The 19,731-nt window shown below is 47.2% G+C and overlaps 1 protein-coding gene and 1 pseudogene across 5 annotated transcripts; both read right to left on the reverse strand.

Annotated features, from left to right (window-relative positions):
* Positions 1-7,174: 7,174 nt before the first annotated feature.
* Positions 7,175-7,758, reverse strand: LOC114907195 (annotated as a pseudogene). Its single transcript, XR_003796690.1, has one exon. The product of XR_003796690.1 is annotated as a 40S ribosomal protein S29 pseudogene (transcript).
* A 6,410-nt stretch (positions 7,759-14,168) lies between these two features.
* Positions 14,169-18,096, reverse strand: LOC114907189 (BOLA class I histocompatibility antigen, alpha chain BL3-7-like). Of its 4 annotated transcripts, XM_029242581.1 has the most exons (8): positions 18,011-18,096; positions 17,420-17,689; positions 16,943-17,218; positions 16,047-16,322; positions 15,818-15,928; positions 15,356-15,388; positions 15,170-15,217; positions 14,169-15,006 (listed from the first exon to the last, which is right to left on the reverse strand). In XM_029242581.1, exons 1-8 carry the CDS (start codon positions 18,081-18,083, stop codon positions 15,002-15,004), a joined length of 1,092 nt encoding a protein of 363 aa, XP_029098414.1. In that variant the 5' UTR covers positions 18,084-18,096; the 3' UTR covers positions 14,169-15,001. The 4 variants fall into 4 exon arrangements, with proteins under 4 accessions (XP_029098414.1, XP_029098415.1, XP_029098413.1 ...); XM_029242582.1 differs by lacking the exon at positions 15,356-15,388; XM_029242580.1 differs by having other exon boundaries at positions 14,169-15,217.
* Positions 18,097-19,731: the final 1,635 nt, after the last annotated feature.

Below are 19,731 nucleotides of genomic sequence, written 5' to 3' on the forward strand. Positions count from 1 at the left end.
CCATTCTCTTTTCTGTCTCTAAGAGTTTTGACTGCTTTAGACCCCTCATGTAAGTAGACTCATGCAGTATGTGTCTTTTTGTGACTGGCTTATTTCACTCAGCATAAGGCCTTCCGCGTTCATCCATGCTGTAGCAAATGACAAGATTTCCTTCCTTTTTAAAGCTGAATAATATTCAATTATATGTATATATCACATAATCTTTACCCATATATCTGTCAATGCACAGTTTGCTTCTGCCTCTTGGCTTTTGTGAATAATGCTGCAATGAACATGGATGTGCACACTTTCTCTGTTTTATACCCTCTCTCATTTTGGTGGAATTAATATTTTAGTAGTTTCTTATCAGCATATGTTTGAAGTACATGTTGCATGTTTCAAAGTGTATTATTCTTCGGCTTGATGAATAGTTTGGCTGAAATTTGGAGGCACTGCTCCATGTTTTTCTTTCTTCTTTTGAAGAAACAGAGAGAGACAGAGGGAGAGAGAGAAGACAGCAGGGCAGCAGCTGCTCATGAGGTCTCTGAATTTCACACATTAATTACCAGACTCTTTCTGCCCTGCCTTCCTTCTAGCACTGTCACCAGAGCACTTCTTAACTCACTATATTACAGTAAGCCAAATTTGTCATTAGTATGATGGGTCAATGTTGTAATATGAGTAAATTCTTGTTGATATTTTATCCCTTTGAGTGCCCCAAATCTGGTAGGGTCCTGGAAGGAAACGGCCGAATCAAAGAGATAAGTGGAGAGAGTGTAATGACCATGCTATTTACAGAGCTGTAGGCAGCTAATAGCAATAGAAGGCAGAGGTCCCGGAACTAGAAAAAGCCGGAAGCTGTTACCACCTCTAGACTGAAGGGACAGCAGAAGGAATTTGTTTCTAGAACCCAGCAGAGCTGTAGCCTCTGAGAGGGGTCACCGAACAAGTGATAGGGAGAGGAATGAAGGGAGAGGAATGTAGGCATTACTGTAGCGCAGCCCTGGAGGAGAGAGTGGCCATCAATGCCTTGGATTCTCTCCTCCCACACAGTGGTTCCTGCAGTGCCTGCTAATGGCAAACCCAACCAGAAGCCAGAGAGCAAAGCCCCCAGGTGACGTGTTCTATGAGAATAACAGGAAATATAAGTGATGCTCCACAAGCGGTTCAGAACCTAGAGAGTAGACAAAGAACAGTTAGGATGTCGAGATTATGCAGATTCTGTGAAATTAAAGACAAGATGTGTGTCTTCAATTATAAGAATAAATGTTGGAAAAATGACAGACATTAGGCTTATTCTATATGGCCCCATGGGTTATGTCTAAGTGAAAGGGAGAGGAAATAGCTACAGATATTCATGAAGAAGAACAATCTCCAAAGCCAGAAGGTGATGAGGTCTCCATTAATCAGGATGGACAAACACAGGCTGGACAACCACTTAAAAGGGACCTATGTTCATTTCGTGGGATGTGTATCAGAGCGTAAGCCTAGAGACCAAGGTCATGGTGGTAAATGAGAGTGGGTCCCTCAGATTCTACTAGCACATGAGAGCTCATGGCCTGTAGGTATTAACCTGCTGGAAAAAGGGACTGTTAACTCCCCTTGAGTTCTTCCCCCTAAAAAGTCGTGGCCCTGAGCTAACCTGCTTGTCCCATTGAATACTTATTTAACATGTATTTTATGTTCCTGACGAATCTTGTGTTTGCTTTCACTTATATGCTTTAAATTCTACAAGGATCACATATACTCATCTGTTAGATTTTCATTTGGAAAACCTCTTCACAACCCTACAAGTTCCACCTGACACTAGGAATTATATGGAACAGGTAATAAACATGTGGGTTTTTTTCAATCACTCATCATTTTTCCTATTTTTAAGATAAAAATTGTCCAATAACATCTCTGTATATCTGAGGTCACACCCCCACAGCATTGTGTACTTTGTGAAGTAATCAGTTGGGTTATTTGTAAAAAACAAAAGCTGTCTTACTCTGTGGGAAAAGGGAATGTGTTGGGAATAACGGATATAGATTATAGGCTCATTAGGTGCAGCCGAAGAAGTAAGGCTCAGGGCCGGTGGGGGCCAGGGCAGTGCTGGGACAGGGGCAGCAACTACTGGTCCTGTCTCATTAACGAACGACCATCGAGATAAAAAATATAATACTGCACAATGTTCACACTCTTGCACTAGCTCAGGGTTCACATTCCCGTGACAGCATATCCAGTCGGTCTAGCTTGGGCCTGCTGTCCACTCCTTCATTAAAAGAAGCAATCAGTATTGATCAACAGCCCTCCTGGCTGTATCCAGGTGGTATATCGTAGTTCCCTAAAAGCATACTGGAGTGCACTAGCAAAGAACAGGCATGATATATAAAAACTTGTAATAAATATTCACTGCACAGGCAAAATAGTGGATTCCTTTTTAAAGACAAGCCTCAGAACCCAGATCATCCTCAGGTCACTGCGCATGACCCCGGTGTGACCAGGGAGGTGACCTTCGGCTGGGTCTGGAGCATCTCAGTTCTAGGCCAGGTACAGCCGTAGCAGGAGAGGGTCTTTGGGGCTGGGGTTCAAGAGGAAGAGGCCTCAGATGCCTCTGCATCTACAACTGATTTTCCCCCACAGGTTTAATGGGTTTAATAAGTTTACCCCTTCAGTTCCTATTTGCAACACCCAATATTCCTTGGAAATACCAGACAGACCCAGCAATGGCCAACAGTAAAGTTCAGACCTCCAGAGTTTCAAAGTTCAGGTTCTCCAACCATTCTGCGTTGGAGTGGCATTTGTCCAAAACTGGTACTTCCCTATAGTTGGGGAACTTTAAATGTACTAGTGAAAAAAGCTTTTTCCTGTTCAAGGGGAAGAAAGAAAATCATTCCTCAAAACCCAGCAGATCGGGCTGTGAGATCTCTCCTCCTGTCCCAGCTCTTCAGGCAGTGGAGCAAGAGGCCAAAATCTAACCTGAGTTACAAGAAACAAGACAGTGATGGGTATAAAGGGAGTGACCAGGAGCAACAGATTCTCCTTTACCTCTCACGTCCAATATAGGTACTTCACAGAAAAACAAGAATAACAGGTCCACAAAATACAACAGCTAGAATTAGAAAAATCCACTCATCCAAGGGTGGTGGAAGGCTGGAAGGGGAAGTGGGAGGGGAAGTGGCACAGGAAGAAAGAGTATTCAAATCAGCCCAGGCACAGGGGCTGGCAAATGCTAGCAAAGAGCTGCAGAAAAACCCATGGTCAATAAAAACAAACAAACAAAAACCTGTCGTCCTTTCAGACTCACAGGTGTTTAAAATCCATACTGGTGCCCGGAAGATTCTGCCTCATGTGCACCAGAAACAAAAGTCCCGATGCCTCAGAGAGAATGGAATATGCACAGGGCACTGGGTAGAGTGGGTCCTGCCTTCCCTGGTTGGGGAGGGAAACAAGGGAAAGAGCTGCCACAGGGGCCTTCCAATCCCACCCATCCCCTCTGGATGGCAGGCGACTCAGTGCCCGCAGCCTGACGTTTGGCAGGCGTGCATCTACAGCTCTGTCTTCTGATTCTCCTACTTCCATCCCATTACGTCTCAGAGTCAGAGTGCCTCTTCTTCCCTTGGTTTGTCTGATGGTTAGGCCAAAAAGTTATGAAAGTGATCATATAATAAGTCTCAAATTAATACTGTGATTTCTAGGGTAACTAATGGAAAAATAAAGGAATGTGTAACTAGAAAGCTAATTGACTACAATACTGAAAAGTTTTTGGATAATCCAAAAGAAGGCAACAAAGAAAAACAATGAAGCAGAGAATAAATGAATTAAAGATAGTAAGTGGCCAGGTGGTAGTAAACACAAGTGTGTCAGTAATCACATTAAACGTAAATGAACTCAAACACTACAATGAAGGACAAAGATGGTCAAGTGGGTAAAAATAAATGAATAGCCAATATGCTGTTTACAAAAGACACAATGTCAGTAGCAGGTTACAGAAATGTTGAAGGTAAAAGGATGGAAAAAAGAAATACCATACAGACATTGATGAGAAACCACACAGAGGTACTCCTTAGAAAGACTGCAGGACATGAATCTCCTTGGACATAAAGTACATGTATACAGTTTACAGCATCTTTAATATAGTTTATTTACCTGATGAGATCCTTGAGACAATATCATGCCACATATTTGATACAGTGTGCAATAAGTGCACATTGAATGAAGGAATAAAGTGCCCATAATTCAGGACTTCCCTGGCGGTCCAGTGGTTAGGACTCGGTACTTTCGTTGCTCTGGGCCCAGGTCCAATTCCTGGTCGGGGAACTAAGATCCCACAAGCCATGTGGTCAAAAAGAAGTGCCCAGTAATTCAAGTGCTGTCCATATTTTAAAGAGGAGAGGAAACATCCTCGTGAAGTAAAGTAAAATAAACTAAATTAGGCCCTCTGGATAGCAGAATCGAGAACACATTCTCTGCCTTAAAGGAATCAGAACTACTTAGGGCAATATCATGTATCATGTATGTCAAATATGCCAGTTACTAGGATTGAATTGATACAGACCAGAAGGCAGCGAAAGAAAGTGTGGGGAAGGATTCATTGAATGCAGAGATAAGGGGGAATTGATTTGTTTTAAAGATGGATAGAAGTCTTCAGGACAAAAAAATAGGGGGGCAAAGGCCTTATTTGGAGCAAAGCAAAAGACGAGCTCACCTACCCAGGTGGGCAAATGCCTGACCTAACCCTGCCCTGGACCCAGAGGAGACCCAGGCAAGCAGAGCTCCTGGCCTGGCCGCACCTCCGTGGGACCTAATCGTGGGAGATTTGGACCCCAGGAGACATTCTGAAATGTCTGGATCATTTTTTGTTGTCTAACTTGGCAGAAGCAGGTGTTGTAAAGTGAGGAAATACTGCCCTCTAGCGGATAGACGCCAGGGCTACGGCTAAACATCCCACAAGGCACGGGACAGCCCGCCACAGCCAAGAACTCTCTGGCCCAATAAGTTAATGGTGCCAATGGTGAGAAACCCTGTCCTAGAGGTTAGTGCTGCAATGTCCTCATCACTTCTCAGATGAAGAAACGGAGGCATCAAGAGGGAAAGTGCTACAGACACAGAGAACAGACTTGTGGTTGTCAAGGAAGAGCAGGGTGGGGGAGGGAAGGACCGGGAGTGTGGGATTAGCAGATGTAAACTATTATATATAGGACGGATAAACAACAAGGTCCTACTGTATAGCACAGGGAACTATATTCAATATCCTATGATAAACCATAATGGAAAAGAATATATATATATAAAAGAATGTCTCTGTGTGTATAACTGAGTCACTTTGCTGTACAGCAGAGACCGGCACAACACTGTAAATAAACTATACTTTAACAACAAAAAACTGAATTAAAAAAATTTTTTTTAATGTAATTCTTCTAATCCGTGAGAAAAAAAAAAAAGAGGGAAAGTGCTAGGAAGACCAGAGCAGTGAGTTGAATCCTGGTCACCTGGCTGCAGATTCTGAGCTCCCCTAGTTGAATCAGTGGAGTGGGGAGCTGACCAAGGAGACTGATTCGCAGCTGAAGGGGGACATTACAGTCTGTTGGTGCCATCTGTGTTATCACTGGACTTGTAGCTTCACAAGTTCTGGGGGAAAAGGTAAAAGAAAAAATGACCAGTAAAAATGAGTTAATTGGGTGGGAAACCCTTGTATGCTCTCAGGGATACCCCCTTCTCAGGCTCTCCAGATTTCAGGACTTTCGTCTGAATTCCTCCTCAGTTTTTAACACCTCCCCACCAGATCATACATATTTTACTGTGCCTTCCCAGAGATGTAAACATCTCTTTTTAAGTGGGGCCACCCAAAGGGACACCGCGGCCAGGGCTCCAGCACCATCCACTGACCTCTAGTTTGAGCCTGTGGTTCTTTTCCTTGGATTTTTAAGAAGGGCTAAAAAATTGGGGAATAGAAATTCAGGAAGAGATAAGAGCCATCGCCTTCCATCTGAATTCTTCCTCAGTTTGTAACCCAACCCAGTCATAGACACTTTACTGCATGCAGGTTCCCTCTGAATCAATCCATGATCACCTCTAGACCCTCCCAACCAGCACATGATCCAACACATCCCCCCAGATGAGGCCTGACGAGCCTGAGAGTGGACAGAAATCAGAACGGAGCAGGGAGTTGCAACTCTCACTGCCACCCAGTCTCACCCAGAGCAAGGAGAAGACCTCGCCGGACACTAAGGGCCCCAGCCTGGCCCTGGCTTTAGGCAGAACCAAGGGGTTAGAGCAGACGTGGCTCCCATTCCCCTCACAAATACCCCAATGTCCAACTCTTGGAACAGAGGCTTGTCATCCTCTCACATCTGTGCAGAGGGACACGAGGGGGACCCTACATCCCAGGCAGAGCCCCTCCCATCCCCACCCGCGCCCAGATTTCTCACCTGGGCTCCCCACAGCTGATGCTGTCTTCTTCTTCTTCTTCGAGTAGCAAAGGACACAAGGCCCGATGATAAAAACAAGAGCAAAGTCAGCAACACCCAGGATGGTCCACTATTGACTCTGATACACCAGGGTCTCTCCTGAAAGAGGGACTTATTATATATAACCCAGGCACCCCAGAGCCACAGGCTTGCTCTCCTCTCCCTGGCCTTGGCCTCTGACCCTCCCAAGGTCGCAACCCCCTCCAGGATCACCCCAGGCTCACCAGGGGGCACAGGATGTGCACTGTGATTCCCGCTGTGTTCCACGTGACACTAGACCCGCTGCTCCTCTCCTTGGAGAACACTTATGGTCACGGAGGTCTGCTGGGCATGCCGGCACATGGGTTCCTCATCTGGAAACCAGGCCACTGAGATATTCTGGGGAAAAAAAGCCGAAAGCCCAGCATGTGAGGTTGACTGTGCCCTCCAAGTCCTGGCTGTGGGTCACGTTCACGGCTGGGGCCCCTGGGGGAGAAAGCACAGAGCCAGTGAAGCCCGCGTCCAAGCCCTGCTCCCTCTAAGGGAGACGGAGAGAACACGCTCCACCTCTGGCTGAGCCCTCGTCCACCCCAGACCTGCTCCAAGTCTGCTCTGCACCCTGCGGCCCCGTTCCCTTAGCTGGACAGGAGGAGCGGCTGGGATGGGGCCTCACTGTCTTGGATCCACATGTTGATGCTGAGGAGAGAGTCTGCTTGGGTTTTGATTCCTACTTCCTGGCTTGATGGCCATTCCCCAAACTATTCTTTTTTTTTTTTTTTTTTAAGTTTAAAAATTTTTATTTTATATACGAAGAGTTAGTATTGTTTCTGAGGAAGGTAGATATGCGTGATGACCCATTCAAGAAGTTCACACTTAGTCCAACTTAATGAAGCCGATGTCCTTCGAGTACTGGCGGAAACACTGGCGGCACATATTGAGGCCGTATTTCCGGATCAGACTGTGCCGGTTTGAGCAGACGTGGCAAGAACGAGAACCCTGGCCGAATTTTCTCGGATGGCTCCAGTAAAGCTGCTGGTGCCCCATGTTGCTTTCTCGGCTGCAACAAGGCAAAAGCCCCAAACTATTCTTGTGTCGGCTCCCGGGCTCACTGCTCTCTCTTTAGCGTCTCTTCTTTATATCTGAATCACAGGCATGTATTTCCTTGAGTTTCTAAAAATTGTAGTGATTTGTTTTCAATTCAGCATTTCTGAGGGCTTTCAGTAAGAAGAATTCTATGTTATTCTAAGAATTCTTAGAAAGAATTCTTTCAAAAATCCAAGAAAATCATACTTTCATGAAGGACAACACCCACAGAGAAGTGGGCAGCTCGTAAGTGCGCAGTGGATTTTCACCAAGTGAACACTGGGGTAAACAACACTCACATCACGTAACCTTTCCAGCATCCCAGGAAACCCTCTTGAATCCTATTCAGTCATAAAGGAACCTGCCCACCCCACCCCTCAGAGTAATCATTATCTTGATTTTTAACGCCATACATAGGTGAGTTCTGCCAGTTTCTGATTGGAAAGAATTATGCAGTGGATGCCCCCCTGTGTCTGGCTCTCTCACTCAACATTATGTCACCGGGTCTCACCCCATTGCTGTGTGTGGTTGTAATTTATTTATTCTCGTGGTGTTCCATTATAGGAATAGACCACATTTCTCGTCCTCTACTGTTCATGGGCATTTGTGTTATATCCAGATTTTACAAATCGGGCCGCTATGAATAATATTTTCATATGTTTGGCACACATATGCACGCATATTTATTGAGTATATAACTAAGAGTGGAAATGCTGGTGAGTGAATGTTTGGTTACCACCAAAGACGTTTTCAAAGTATTTGAATCAATTTACTCTCCCACTAGCAATATATGAGAGATAATTAGCCCAGATTCTTGCCAGCAACTGATTTGGCGTGGTTTTTTCATTTTAACAACTCTGGGCAGTGTGCAGCGATGTCATATTACGGTTAATTTGAATTCCCCCTCTGACTAAAAATGTTGAGCAATTTTTCATGAATTTATTTGCCATGTAAATATCCTCGATAGGAAGATGGACTGGACTACTTGTTAATGACTGAATGGGACTCTAGTCATGTGTCAGCATCTTTTAACTGTTATGGTCCTTCTGCTCTAAGGGATCTGTGGTCAAAGACAGGGGCTATCTGAGTGATAAAAGCATCTTTGGGGTGCTAGGGCGATGACTCTTGGCTGAAAGGTCCTAGAAGCTTCAGGATGGGGTCTGGTCACCAGAAAAACAGGCCATGATCAGAGGGTTGGAACTTGCAGCCTCACTCCTTGACCTCTGGGGAGAGCGGGGCTGGAGGATGAGGTCAATCAGTAATGGTCAATGATTTAATCAATCATGGCTACATCATGAAACTTTCATTACAAACCCTAAAATGACAGAATTTGGAGACCTTCCAAATTGGTGAACACATCCACATGCTGGGAGAGTAGCACACTTCAACTCCACGGTGACTGAGGCTCCTACACTCGGGACCTTTCCAGACCTCGACTTAGGTACCTCTTCATCTGGCTGCTCACTTGTGTCATTTATTATAGACTGTAATGGTAAGCATAGCATTTTCCTGAGTTCTATGACTTGTTCTACCAAATTATCAGACTTGGGGGGAACCCCTAGCTTTGTAGTCAAGTCAGACAGAAGTGCAGGTAACACAGGGACTTGAGGCTTGCAACTTGCTTCTGAAGTAAAGGAAGTCTGCAGGACTGAGCCCTGAAACCTGTGGGGTCTGATGCTAATTCCAGGTAGCTCGTGTCAGAATTGAGTTGAATTGTAGGACACCCAGTTGGCGCCTGAGAATCAGAAAATTGGTTGCGTGAAGGAAAAAATCCCTCACCAGCTCACAAAGAAATTCAGAGTAAGAGTAGTAAGCAAGTAAATCTCTACCTTGGATGTCATTTATTAGTCACTTGTTCTTTCAACCAAACCCGAGTGCCTACAATGTACCAGATCCAGTTCCAGTCTCAGATCTTTGCTCTAAGAATTGAAATTTGACATCCTTTTTCCATCCCTCACCACCCCCTTACCTGATTAGGACAATTCCTAGATTAGGAGAATTCCACACTAAAAGAGTCTTGGTAGGAGGCAGAGACGACCTTCCTCCATCAAAGAGGAAAACCCACTTTCCCGAACATTCTTGCAGGTGGACACAGCATGGAGCTCAGGCCTCACCACTCAGGAGACCACATTTCAGGCTCTGCTCAGGACGTGGTGACACAGAGAGGCTGGGACTGAGCAGAATGCATTTGGCAAGGCTGGTGTGAGTGGGAGTTACACGACCTCCAGCTGTCAGCAACCGCAGTGACAGCCGTCCTCGCCGCAGGGTCCACGTCCAGCATGCGGGGCTCACTGTGTGAGCAGTGACATCTGTGCCCAGCAACAGGGGCGAATGTTCCTATGTGGGACCTGGCCTAGGGTGGACACTGTGGGTTCTGTTCCCGTGGAGCCTCAAGCCTGGTTCTGTAGCCTTCCCAAAATGATATGAGCCCCCATATCATATATATATGGTACTTTAGGCCTAAATTAGAAAACTTTTGGATCCTATTGTTTGTTCCAAGAGTGAGTGAGAACTCAGTCTGGAGAATAACTTCAGAGAGCACGGATTTCATTATGCTGAACTGTGAACCACTTCCTAAGTCTTCCACCCGACTATACCCCATAGTAGAGAGAACTACATGTATTTCCCAACATCACATCTCATAATTGACAATATAGATACTCCCTTTTCTTTCTGAAAAAAAAAAAAAAACACTTTTAAATGTGGATTTAAGACCCTTCTCTGGCCACTCTCTGTCACTGACCTTGGTGGTTCCCAAAGTGGCTGAGCATAAGGATTGCTTGTGGGGCTTCTTACAAAATGCTCAGGCCTCTCCCCAGGACCACCTTCTCAGAGTATTAGGCACAAGATCAAGGAAAAGCTTATTCAGCAAGTCCTATGCGTAAGGCTGATGCACAGCCATGTGGGAATCCCGGTCTACGAACATTCTTGCTACTAAAAGTGTGATCTGGGGACTTCCCTGGTGGTCCAGTGGTAAAGAATCTGCCTTCCAATGCAGGGGACTCAGGTTCAATCCCTGGTCGGGGAACTAAGACCCCACGTGCGGCGGGGCAACTAAGCCCGCATGCCACAACTAGAGAGACACCTGCACGCTGCAACAAAGAGCCCACGAGGGGCTTCCCTGGTGGCGCAGTGGTTGAGAATCTGCCTGCCAATGCAGGGGACACGGGTTCGAGCCCTGGTCTGGGAAGATCCCACATGCCACGGAGCAACTAAGCCCGTGCGCCACAGCTACTGAGCCTGCGCGTCTGGAGGTTATGCTCCACAACAAGAGAGGCCGCGACAGTGAGAGGCCCGCACACCACGATGAAGAGGGGCCTCCGCTCGCCGCAACTAGAGAAAGCCCTCGCACAGAAACGAAGACCCAACACAGCCCAAAATAAATAAATAAATAAAAAGATATCAAATCTCTAAAAAAAAAAAAAAAAGAGCCCACGAACACCAACGAAAGATCCTGCATGCTCAGCAAAGATCCCACATGCCACAACTAAGACCCGATGCAGACAAAAATAATAAATAAATTTTTTAAAAAGTGTGATCTGAAGACCAGCAGCATCAACACCAACCTTGCTCTAAACCCAGAATTTCATGCTTTCTGACTTCCTGAATCTTAAAAAGATGTCCAGGGCTTTCCTGTACAAAGCAAAGATCAGACTCCCGGGTCTCTGTGCCGTCTAGACGCAGTGTCAGAACCACGCAGTCTGCTCAGCTGTGTGATCTGATCCGATCACATAGCGCTGGGGGGTCCAGGGTTCAGTCCTTGTCCTTCCTCTTCTACAGCCATCACTCCCTCCCTTGGAGACCTCATCAGTTCTCAAGGCTTTAAATATCATGATGTGGCATCGCCTCCCAAATCTATTTCTCCAGCCCAGACATTGCTCTTAAACTCCAGACTCATTTGTCCAACTGCCAATCCAACTACCTGGCTTGTATTTCTAACAAAATCTCAGCTCCAACATCTCTTAAACCAAATGCCCATAATGCCCCCTCTCCCCCAAAATTTGCTCCTTCGTCTTCCCCATCTCTGGTGAGAGTAATGCCATCTTTTTACTTACATAGTCCAAACTTTAGGGTGTCCTCCTTAATTCCTCTTTCTCATACCCCAGATTTAATCCTTTAGCAAATGCTGTAAAATCCACCTTCAGGACGTGTCCAGAATCTAATTACTTCCCATTACATCCACTGCTCACACCCCAGTCGAAGCAACGGCCATCTCCAGCCTGGACACTGCACTAGTTTCCCACTGCTTCCCTATGGCCTCACTCCCTCCTTGCCTCTCAGTTCTGTTCTTAGCACAGCAGCCAAAGTGATACTTTTAAAGGTGAAGTCCAATGGAATATACTCAGCCATAAAAAAGAATGAAGTAATGTCATTTTCAGCAGCATGGATGGCCCTAGAGATTATCATAGTAAGTGAAGTAAGGACAGAGAAAGACAAATACCATATGATATCACTCAAATGTGGAATCTAATTTTTTTTAAAAGGTACAAATAAACTTATTTACAAAACAGAAACAGACTTAACAGATATTGAAAAAAACTTATGGTTACCAAAGGGGAAACGTGGAGGGGAGGGATAAATCAGGAGGTTGGGATGAACACACACACACTACTATGTATAAGACAGATAACCAACAAGGACCTACTGTATAGCACAGGGAACTCTGTTCAATATTCTGTGATAACCTATATGAGAAAAGAATCTAAAAAAGAATATATGTATAACTGAATCACTTTGCTAAACACCTGAAACTAACACAACATTGTAAATCAACTATACAATAAAATTTAAATATTAAAAAAAAATAGGGACTTCCCTGTTGGCACAGTGGTTACGAATCCGCCTGCCAGTGCAGGGGACACAGTTCGATCCCTGGTCCGGGAAGATCCCACATGCCGCGGAGCAACTGAGCCTGTGCGCCACAACTATTGAGCCTGCACTCTAGAGTCCATGAGCCACAACTACTGGGCCCACACTCCGAAACTACTGAAGCCCACGCGCCTAGAGCCCACGCACTGCAATGAAGGGTAGTCCCTGCTAGCCACAACTAGAGAAAACCAGCACGCCGCAACGAAGACCCAACTCAGCTTAAATAAATAAAAAAATAAGAGAGATAAAACCTATTAAAAAATAAAGAAGTCATACCATGTCCCTCTTCTGCTCAAAACAATCTTATAACGCCCATCCCACTCAGAGCAAAAGTCAAAACCCTCCCAGCATCCTCCAGGCCTTACATGGTCTGGCTGTACCTCTGATCCCATCTCAATTAATCTCTGCTCCTGCCATACTGGCCTCCTCACTTTAACTGGGACACACAGACATGCTTCTGCCCTGGTGCATTTGCCTGGAGGTTCCCTCTGCCTGGAAAGAACCTCCTCCAGACATCCTCAGCGATAATTCCTCATGTCCTTCAAATCTCTCCTCAAAGGTCACCTTCCCAGTGAGGCCCACCCTGACCGCCCTAGTAAAACACCCATTTTCCCTGTCCCCGTACTCACACCCTGGATCACCTTCTCCACTGCATCTTTTCCATTGTACGTATCCCCTAGTAACAGAACACTTTCCTTATTTACTATGCTGATAGCACATAGTCTGTCTCTTCCCACTAGAATACATGCTCCACAAGGCCAGCAATTTTTTTGTTTTAACTTCAGTGAAATTTCCTAGATGCAAAACATTGTGTCATATATCTGGCACACAACCGGTATCAGCTGAGTGAATGTTCAATGTAAAGCACCTCCCTATTCTAGACAGCATCTTTACTAATGTGACCTAAGGCCAAACGCTGTTTTGTGGCAGCTACAGCACAACATCTACTCACATTGACGTCAGTGCTGCCGGTGTTTGTCTCACAAGTGCTGTTCTCCCCTTCCCCCCAACCAACCTTCCTCCGCACTGCCTCACACAAGTATATTTTTCTTTTCAGAAAACAATGATCCTTGACTTATGGGTCCTATTTTCCAACCAAATATAAACCTAAATTAGACTCTGCTTTATAAGTCCATGAGTTTGTACTGGGGCCAGCACTGGGATTACCAGAGCTAAGGGCAGGGAGAGTGGGTAGGCGAGCAGAGCAGAATTCCGACAGGAACTTACCTAAGACGAGACATTATGGTTTCCCGCCTTTCTGCTAATTCCAGAATCTGGATCCTTTGAGAAGGTTGGGGGAAATATGGAAAGAACAATCAAATCCTAGAAGGAAGGCAGGAGCTAGTTGAACCTGAAAATCCATCTCTGGACACCACAGACTCTCCTGTGTGCAGGGGCAGGCTTGGGCCTTGTGGGGACCACGACAGGCCAAACGACTCCTCCAGCTGTCAGAGGTGGGGGACACCCAGAGGAGAATAAAACACAAACTCAGGCAAGAACCTCTAAAGAAAGAAAGAAACAACAAATAACACCCAAAAGATAGGGGCTGAGGACTGGACACAGGCCTGAGCCGAGGCTGACCTGGTGACTTCTTCTGAGATCACAGCTGCTGGTGGGACAAGGTTCTACTGAAGGGACAAGGACAAAGGAGCTGAGAAGATGTGACCAGGAGTGACCACCTCAAAGCCCACGATGCGGTAAGCATGGAGTGGGCACAGGCCACATCCACGCTCAGCTCCTCACAGCCTCCTCCTGTCCCACCTGCAGCAGACAGAGCACAGCAAGCACACGGAATCTGGAAGGGTCTCAGTGCTTCCATTTATTTCCTCTCTCAAACTTTAGGAATCCTCTCCTTTATTATCCCATCAACCCCTCATGGCATAAATAGCAAAAAACAAATTCATATCCTGATTTTTTTTAAGGCACAACATGAGTATATTTTAATACACAACCAAAATACAAAACGCCATAGTAAATTGATGGCAGTAAAACATGGTATTTCATTTACATTGCATGACAAATTGTTAACATCCTTAGTCATAAATTAGTTCTTAGAAGCCAGTAACAAAGACGTTGATAATGCTAAGGGAAATGAATTAAAAAAATAAAACAGAAGGAAACGAAATAACAGAACTAGTAATGACTAAGCATATATGAAGATGACTAAGCTGAACAATAACAGAAGGAAGCAATTTCTTTGTAATATCATATTACCAAAGATTAAGTATCTAACATTTGTACAGTTTTAGGAAAAAGACCCAAACAAACAAACACTGGGGGACAAGACCGATGAGGACCCATCTATATAGTAGGGGGAGAGCTGTAGTTCGGATCCTGATTTTCAATAGGATATGAAAGACATTACTTTTCAGCGCAAAATGAAGTTAAGACAAAGATGGAGACGGCCCAGCCCCGCCTCTGTTCGGTCAGGAAAGGCCATCAAGGAAGAGAACACAGGCCAGTGTGGGGAGGGGTCGTGGTGGGCAGTGGTGGGCCAGGCTCCCCACCTCTTCATTTTATGCTAACAGGAACATAGACACATTCAGATGACGTTTGCAGAAAGTCAGAAGATCTTGAAGTCACAGTGCAGGGGTGGGATGCGGAATCCTGCATCACTCAGTCCCCACAAGGCAGCTGTCTCAAACTATAGAAGAAAATAATCATGAACAAATTCAGGGCAGTCACATAAGTGCTGACCTTCTGACAGCCCCCCACCTGCTCAAATGTCCCACGCAAAGAATCCCCATCTCCCAGGACATCCCCTCTGCCCCATCCCCCATCCTAATCTAGACCCTCCAGAGCCTCACCCTTAGGATGCCTGAGAGACACATCAGAGCCCTGGGCACTGTTACTGCCTGGGGGAGAACAAAACAAGGACGTGGTCAGAACCCACAGGAGAGAAACTAGAGAAGGAACTTTAGGACGGTGAGGCCCCTATGGCCTCCTGTCTGCACCCTCACAAGGGTCTCAGGAATCACAGCCCCTCCACATACTTGCAGCCTGAGCGTAGCTCCCTCCTTTCTCATCTGTAAGAAGAAAAGCTCACGTGAGAGGCCAGGGAGAAGACTGAGTTGAGATCCTAGAGGAACCCCCTAGTCCTGGACCACAGAGAACTTTCCAGAACTGTAACCAAAACCCATGATAGGATCAGGAAGACAAAGAAAGGAGATGTGGGGGGACTGGACCAGCTGCCCTCCTGGGAGTCTGTCCTCAGCAGGCACCTTCTCCTCTGACCTGCAAGCACTGAGAAACACGCCCCCAACTGGAATTATGAAGGTGAAAAATCTGTCTTTCATTTTCATATGTACTTTATGAAAGGGTAAGTGTTAGTACTCAGCTCCATATTCCACATGTGTGTGTAGGGTACTTTCCAGTAACGAGGCAGGCAAACGTCTACCTGGGCTTGAACCCCCCAGTGAGACAAGAAAACTCAGATCCCTCCCCACCTTCCCTACCTGAGTGCTTCTTCCTCCAGATCACAGCTCCAGCCACCACGGCTCCAGTGACCACCAAGAGAACCAGGCCAACAATGAGGCCCATGATGGGGACGGTGGGCTGAGTAGGTTCTGTGGAGGAAAGGGAAGGGGCCCTGACCTCAGGCCTGAATCCCGACCTTGCTGAACGTGTCCAGAAGGGCTCCTGCTTTATCTGAGAGGAAGCTCCACCCCACATGTCCCTCCTTACCCCATCTCAGGGTGAGGGGCTCCTGGAGCCCCTCGTGCTGCACATGGCATGTGTATCTCTGCTCCTCTCCAGAAGGCACCACCAGGGCCACCCACTTCTGGAAGGTTCCATCCCCTGAAGGCCTGGTCTCCACAAGCTCCATGTCCTGGGTCTGATCCTCCCCACCACGCTGCCAGGTCAGTGAGATCTCCTTAGGGTAGAAGCCCAGGGCCCAGCACCTCAGGGTGACCTCATGGTCAGAGATGGGGTGGTGGGTCACGTGTGTCTTTGGAGGGTCTGAGGAGGAAGAATCAGAAAATTCACACTTAGTGTTACCTTCATGGGCCACTGAAGCAGCATCACGTGACCATCCTGAGAATGAACAGCACAATGGGTTTGAAAATAACAAGCACAAACACCAGACACCAGCCTGGACTCCGGGGTCTGGGAAGATCTCCCAGTCCTTGGCAAGTTCTATGATAAGGATGAAAGCCAAGGTAGGAGGCTCCATGTAAAGGGGAGAATACAGAGCAATGGTCCTGACTTTGGTGGAGGCTGAATGACTCAGAAAAGCTGGAGTCAGGCCTCCTAAGATGTTCTCAGGCTGAGAAGAGGCTTGAGAGAGAAAGTCATGGTTCACAAGATGGGGGTCAGGGTCAAAGGGCGCCGCTGGTCAGTTATTTCAGGGATGGTTTCCTGTTTCTTCCCCAAAGAGACTGGATTCCTTCACTGTCTTTCAGAGAAGTGAGGCCACCGGCGAGTCACTGTCTCGTACAGAATACGAAAACCTGGGCGGATTCCTCCCTCTCCCAACAAGAAGTTGGGGCAGTGTTCCCACAGGGACCCCATTTCCTCCCCTTGTGGGAAGCCAGCTCCAGCCCGAGGGGACACCAGGGAGGCCCCGCGGCCCCTCGTACCTGCGCGCTGCAGCGTGTCCTTCCCGTTCTCCAGGTATCTGCGGAGCGCCTCTACGCATGCCCCATCCAGGTAGGCTCTGTGGCGCTCCGCATCACCGGCCTTCTCAAACTTGCGCTTGGTGATCAGAGCCGCCGCGTCGGCCGCGGTCCAGGAGCTCAGGTCCTCGTTCAGGGCGATGTAATCGGCGCCGTCGTAGGCTAACTGTCTGTACCCGCGGAGGAGGCGACCGTCCGGCCCCACGTCGCAGCCGTACATCTCCTGGATGGTGTGAGACCCTGACCCCGTCCCGATCAGCCGCAGCGATTAAATCCAAACTGAAAATGAAACCGTGTAAAGTCCCGCCGTTTCCTCCCGAGTCGCGGGGCCGGGCGGGTCCCGCAATGTTGGGGTTGCCCTCGGACCCGGAGACTCGGGGCGACGCCGGCCCGTCCCTGGGGATGGGGGTCGTGACCCGGACCCGGGCCCGCGTCGCTCACCGGCCTCGCTCTGGTTGTAGTAGCCGCGCAGGGTGTTCAGGTCCACTCGGTAAAGCTGTGCGTTTTCCTTGGAGATCCGCGTCTCCTCATCCCAGTACTCCGGCCCCTCCTGCTCCACCCACGGCGCCCGCGGCTCCATCCTCGGATTCGGGGCGTCGCTGTCGAACCGCACGAACTGCGTGTCGTCCACGTAGCCGACGGTGATGAAGCGGGGCTCCCAGCGGCGGGGCCGGGACACCCCGGTGTAGAAATACCTCAGGGAGTGGGAGCCTGGGGGCGGGGAGCGGTGAGACCCGGTCCGACCCTCCTCCCGGCGCGGGTCCCCGGGTCCGAGGTGACGGGGCCGGCAGGGGGGAGGGGGCGAGGGGCTCGTGAGACGTAAAAGGTGTGAAGGTCGGAGAAGGGCCGGCACCTCGGGGGGAGAGAAGAGGGGGCGGGAAGCAAGGGAGGGACAGGCGGGGACCGGGGTGAGGGGGCGGGTCTGGGCCGGGGGCGGCGGCGTGGCTCGTTCCCTGGGAGTCCTGACCCCCGACCCCCGGGGTCTCCTCGCTCCTCCCCGCAGAGGCCGTTCCCTCCCGACCCCGCACTCACCCGCCCAGGTCTCGGTCAGAGCCAGGGCCCCGGAGAGGAGCAGAAGGAGGGCTCGCGGTGCCATGACTTGCATTCTCCGGGTTTGGGGAGAAACTAAGTGCGGCGGGTCGGTGGAGACTTTATAACCGGGAACCGCGGGGACGCTGATTGGCTTCTCCAGAAACCGGACACGCAATGGGAGTGAGAAGTGGGGACGCGTCACGAGTGTCCAGGCAGGAGGGCCCGACACAGGTTGTGAGAGAGAAAGTGAAACTCCGGGAGACTGGGGATCCCCACCACGGGGCGTCCCCGCCCCAGAGACCGCCTGACACCCTGAGAGCCTGAGAGCCTGCCCCTCCCGGGACCTGGGACTTTGCCTGATCCCTCCCCTCCTGCACCGAGAGCTCTTTGTCACAGTGTCTCCCTGAGTCCTGGCCCAGGGACTGTGTAGTCAGCGATTTTCACATTGTGGTCAGAATATTTATACAGTCTTACAAACTAGTGACGACCCCACAGATAATTTTATGTGGATACCTCTATCGGTACTTTCCAAAGCAGAAATAATAGAGTTTAAATTTTTAAATTAATTTATTTAGAATAATATTAATAACCCATGATTTAATATGAAAAATAACTACTTCCCAAAATAAACACGGTAGTGGGAAAAGTGGAGCTTTTCAGATTTTTATATTTTTGTAAGTCTTTCTCTTTCTTGTCTGTCTCATTAGAAGACCCCTGGATGTTCATGTTTGCTTCTTCAATGAATCCGTTCTTTTGATTGAAGTCTATGAAAATAAAAAGGCCCACACATATGTAGGAGTAGTATTTTTAAAAACCTTTTCAGACAGTCATGGATGTTAGTCTTTGATACAAAACGAAAACTACACAAGTGGTAGTTTCTCAAAGGTTATTTTCAAAGTGGACCTGAAACAATATTATTAACTGTTTCCTATTCTGTTACGTTAAACTCCATAACCCTATTTTGCACATTGAATGTCTCTTGGACTAAGGTAAGATTTTTAAAAAGTAATACGTTGTTTCACTAAGTTATATAGATCTTCCAGTGTCATTCATTTTTTCAAGTAAACATTGTATTCCATGAAGAAGAGGGTAGTTCAGGTCACACAAATTATTTTCCTTGGGACATAGTACTTTGGAATGTAGCAGAAGGGCTTGATGGGTACTTCCCATGTCATCTTAGAAGATACTTTTAAAATGGATTTAAGGGAGTTCCCTGGCAGTCCAGTGGTTAGGACTCAGAGCTGTCACTGCCATGGCCTGGGTTCAAGGGTTCAATCCCTGTTCAGGGAACTAAGATCCCACATGCTGTGGGACGTGGCCAAAAAAAAAAAAGTGGATTTAAGGATGATTTAGGAAACAAAAGAATTTTTATGTATTTTTTAAAGTTTTTTTTAATGAGGTATAGTTGATTTACAGTGTTGTGTTAATTTCTGCTGTACAGCAAAGTGATTCAGCTATACATGTGTATATACATTCTTTTTCAATTTCTTTTCCATTATAGCTTATTAAGGAAAGATAAAAATTTGTAATGCATCAACCAGAATATTTTAAAGCAAACCTGGTTTTTTTTTTCTGCAAGTAAGTTGTGGTGAAAATAATTATATTGCAGTTTGCTACAGTAGTCTCCATCACTGCTAAGTTATACCTCAAAGCAAATGTCAACATAATGGAAAGTCAAATAATATCTTAGTAATGCTATGAAAGTAGGTTTCACCTCATGG

This window comes from Monodon monoceros, unplaced genomic scaffold, assembly GCF_005190385.1.
Source record: "Monodon monoceros isolate NGI ecotype Baffin Bay Population unplaced genomic scaffold, NGI_Narwhal_1 Super_Scaffold_3, whole genome shotgun sequence".
In the NCBI taxonomy this organism is placed as follows: domain Eukaryota; kingdom Metazoa; phylum Chordata; class Mammalia; order Artiodactyla; family Monodontidae; genus Monodon; species Monodon monoceros.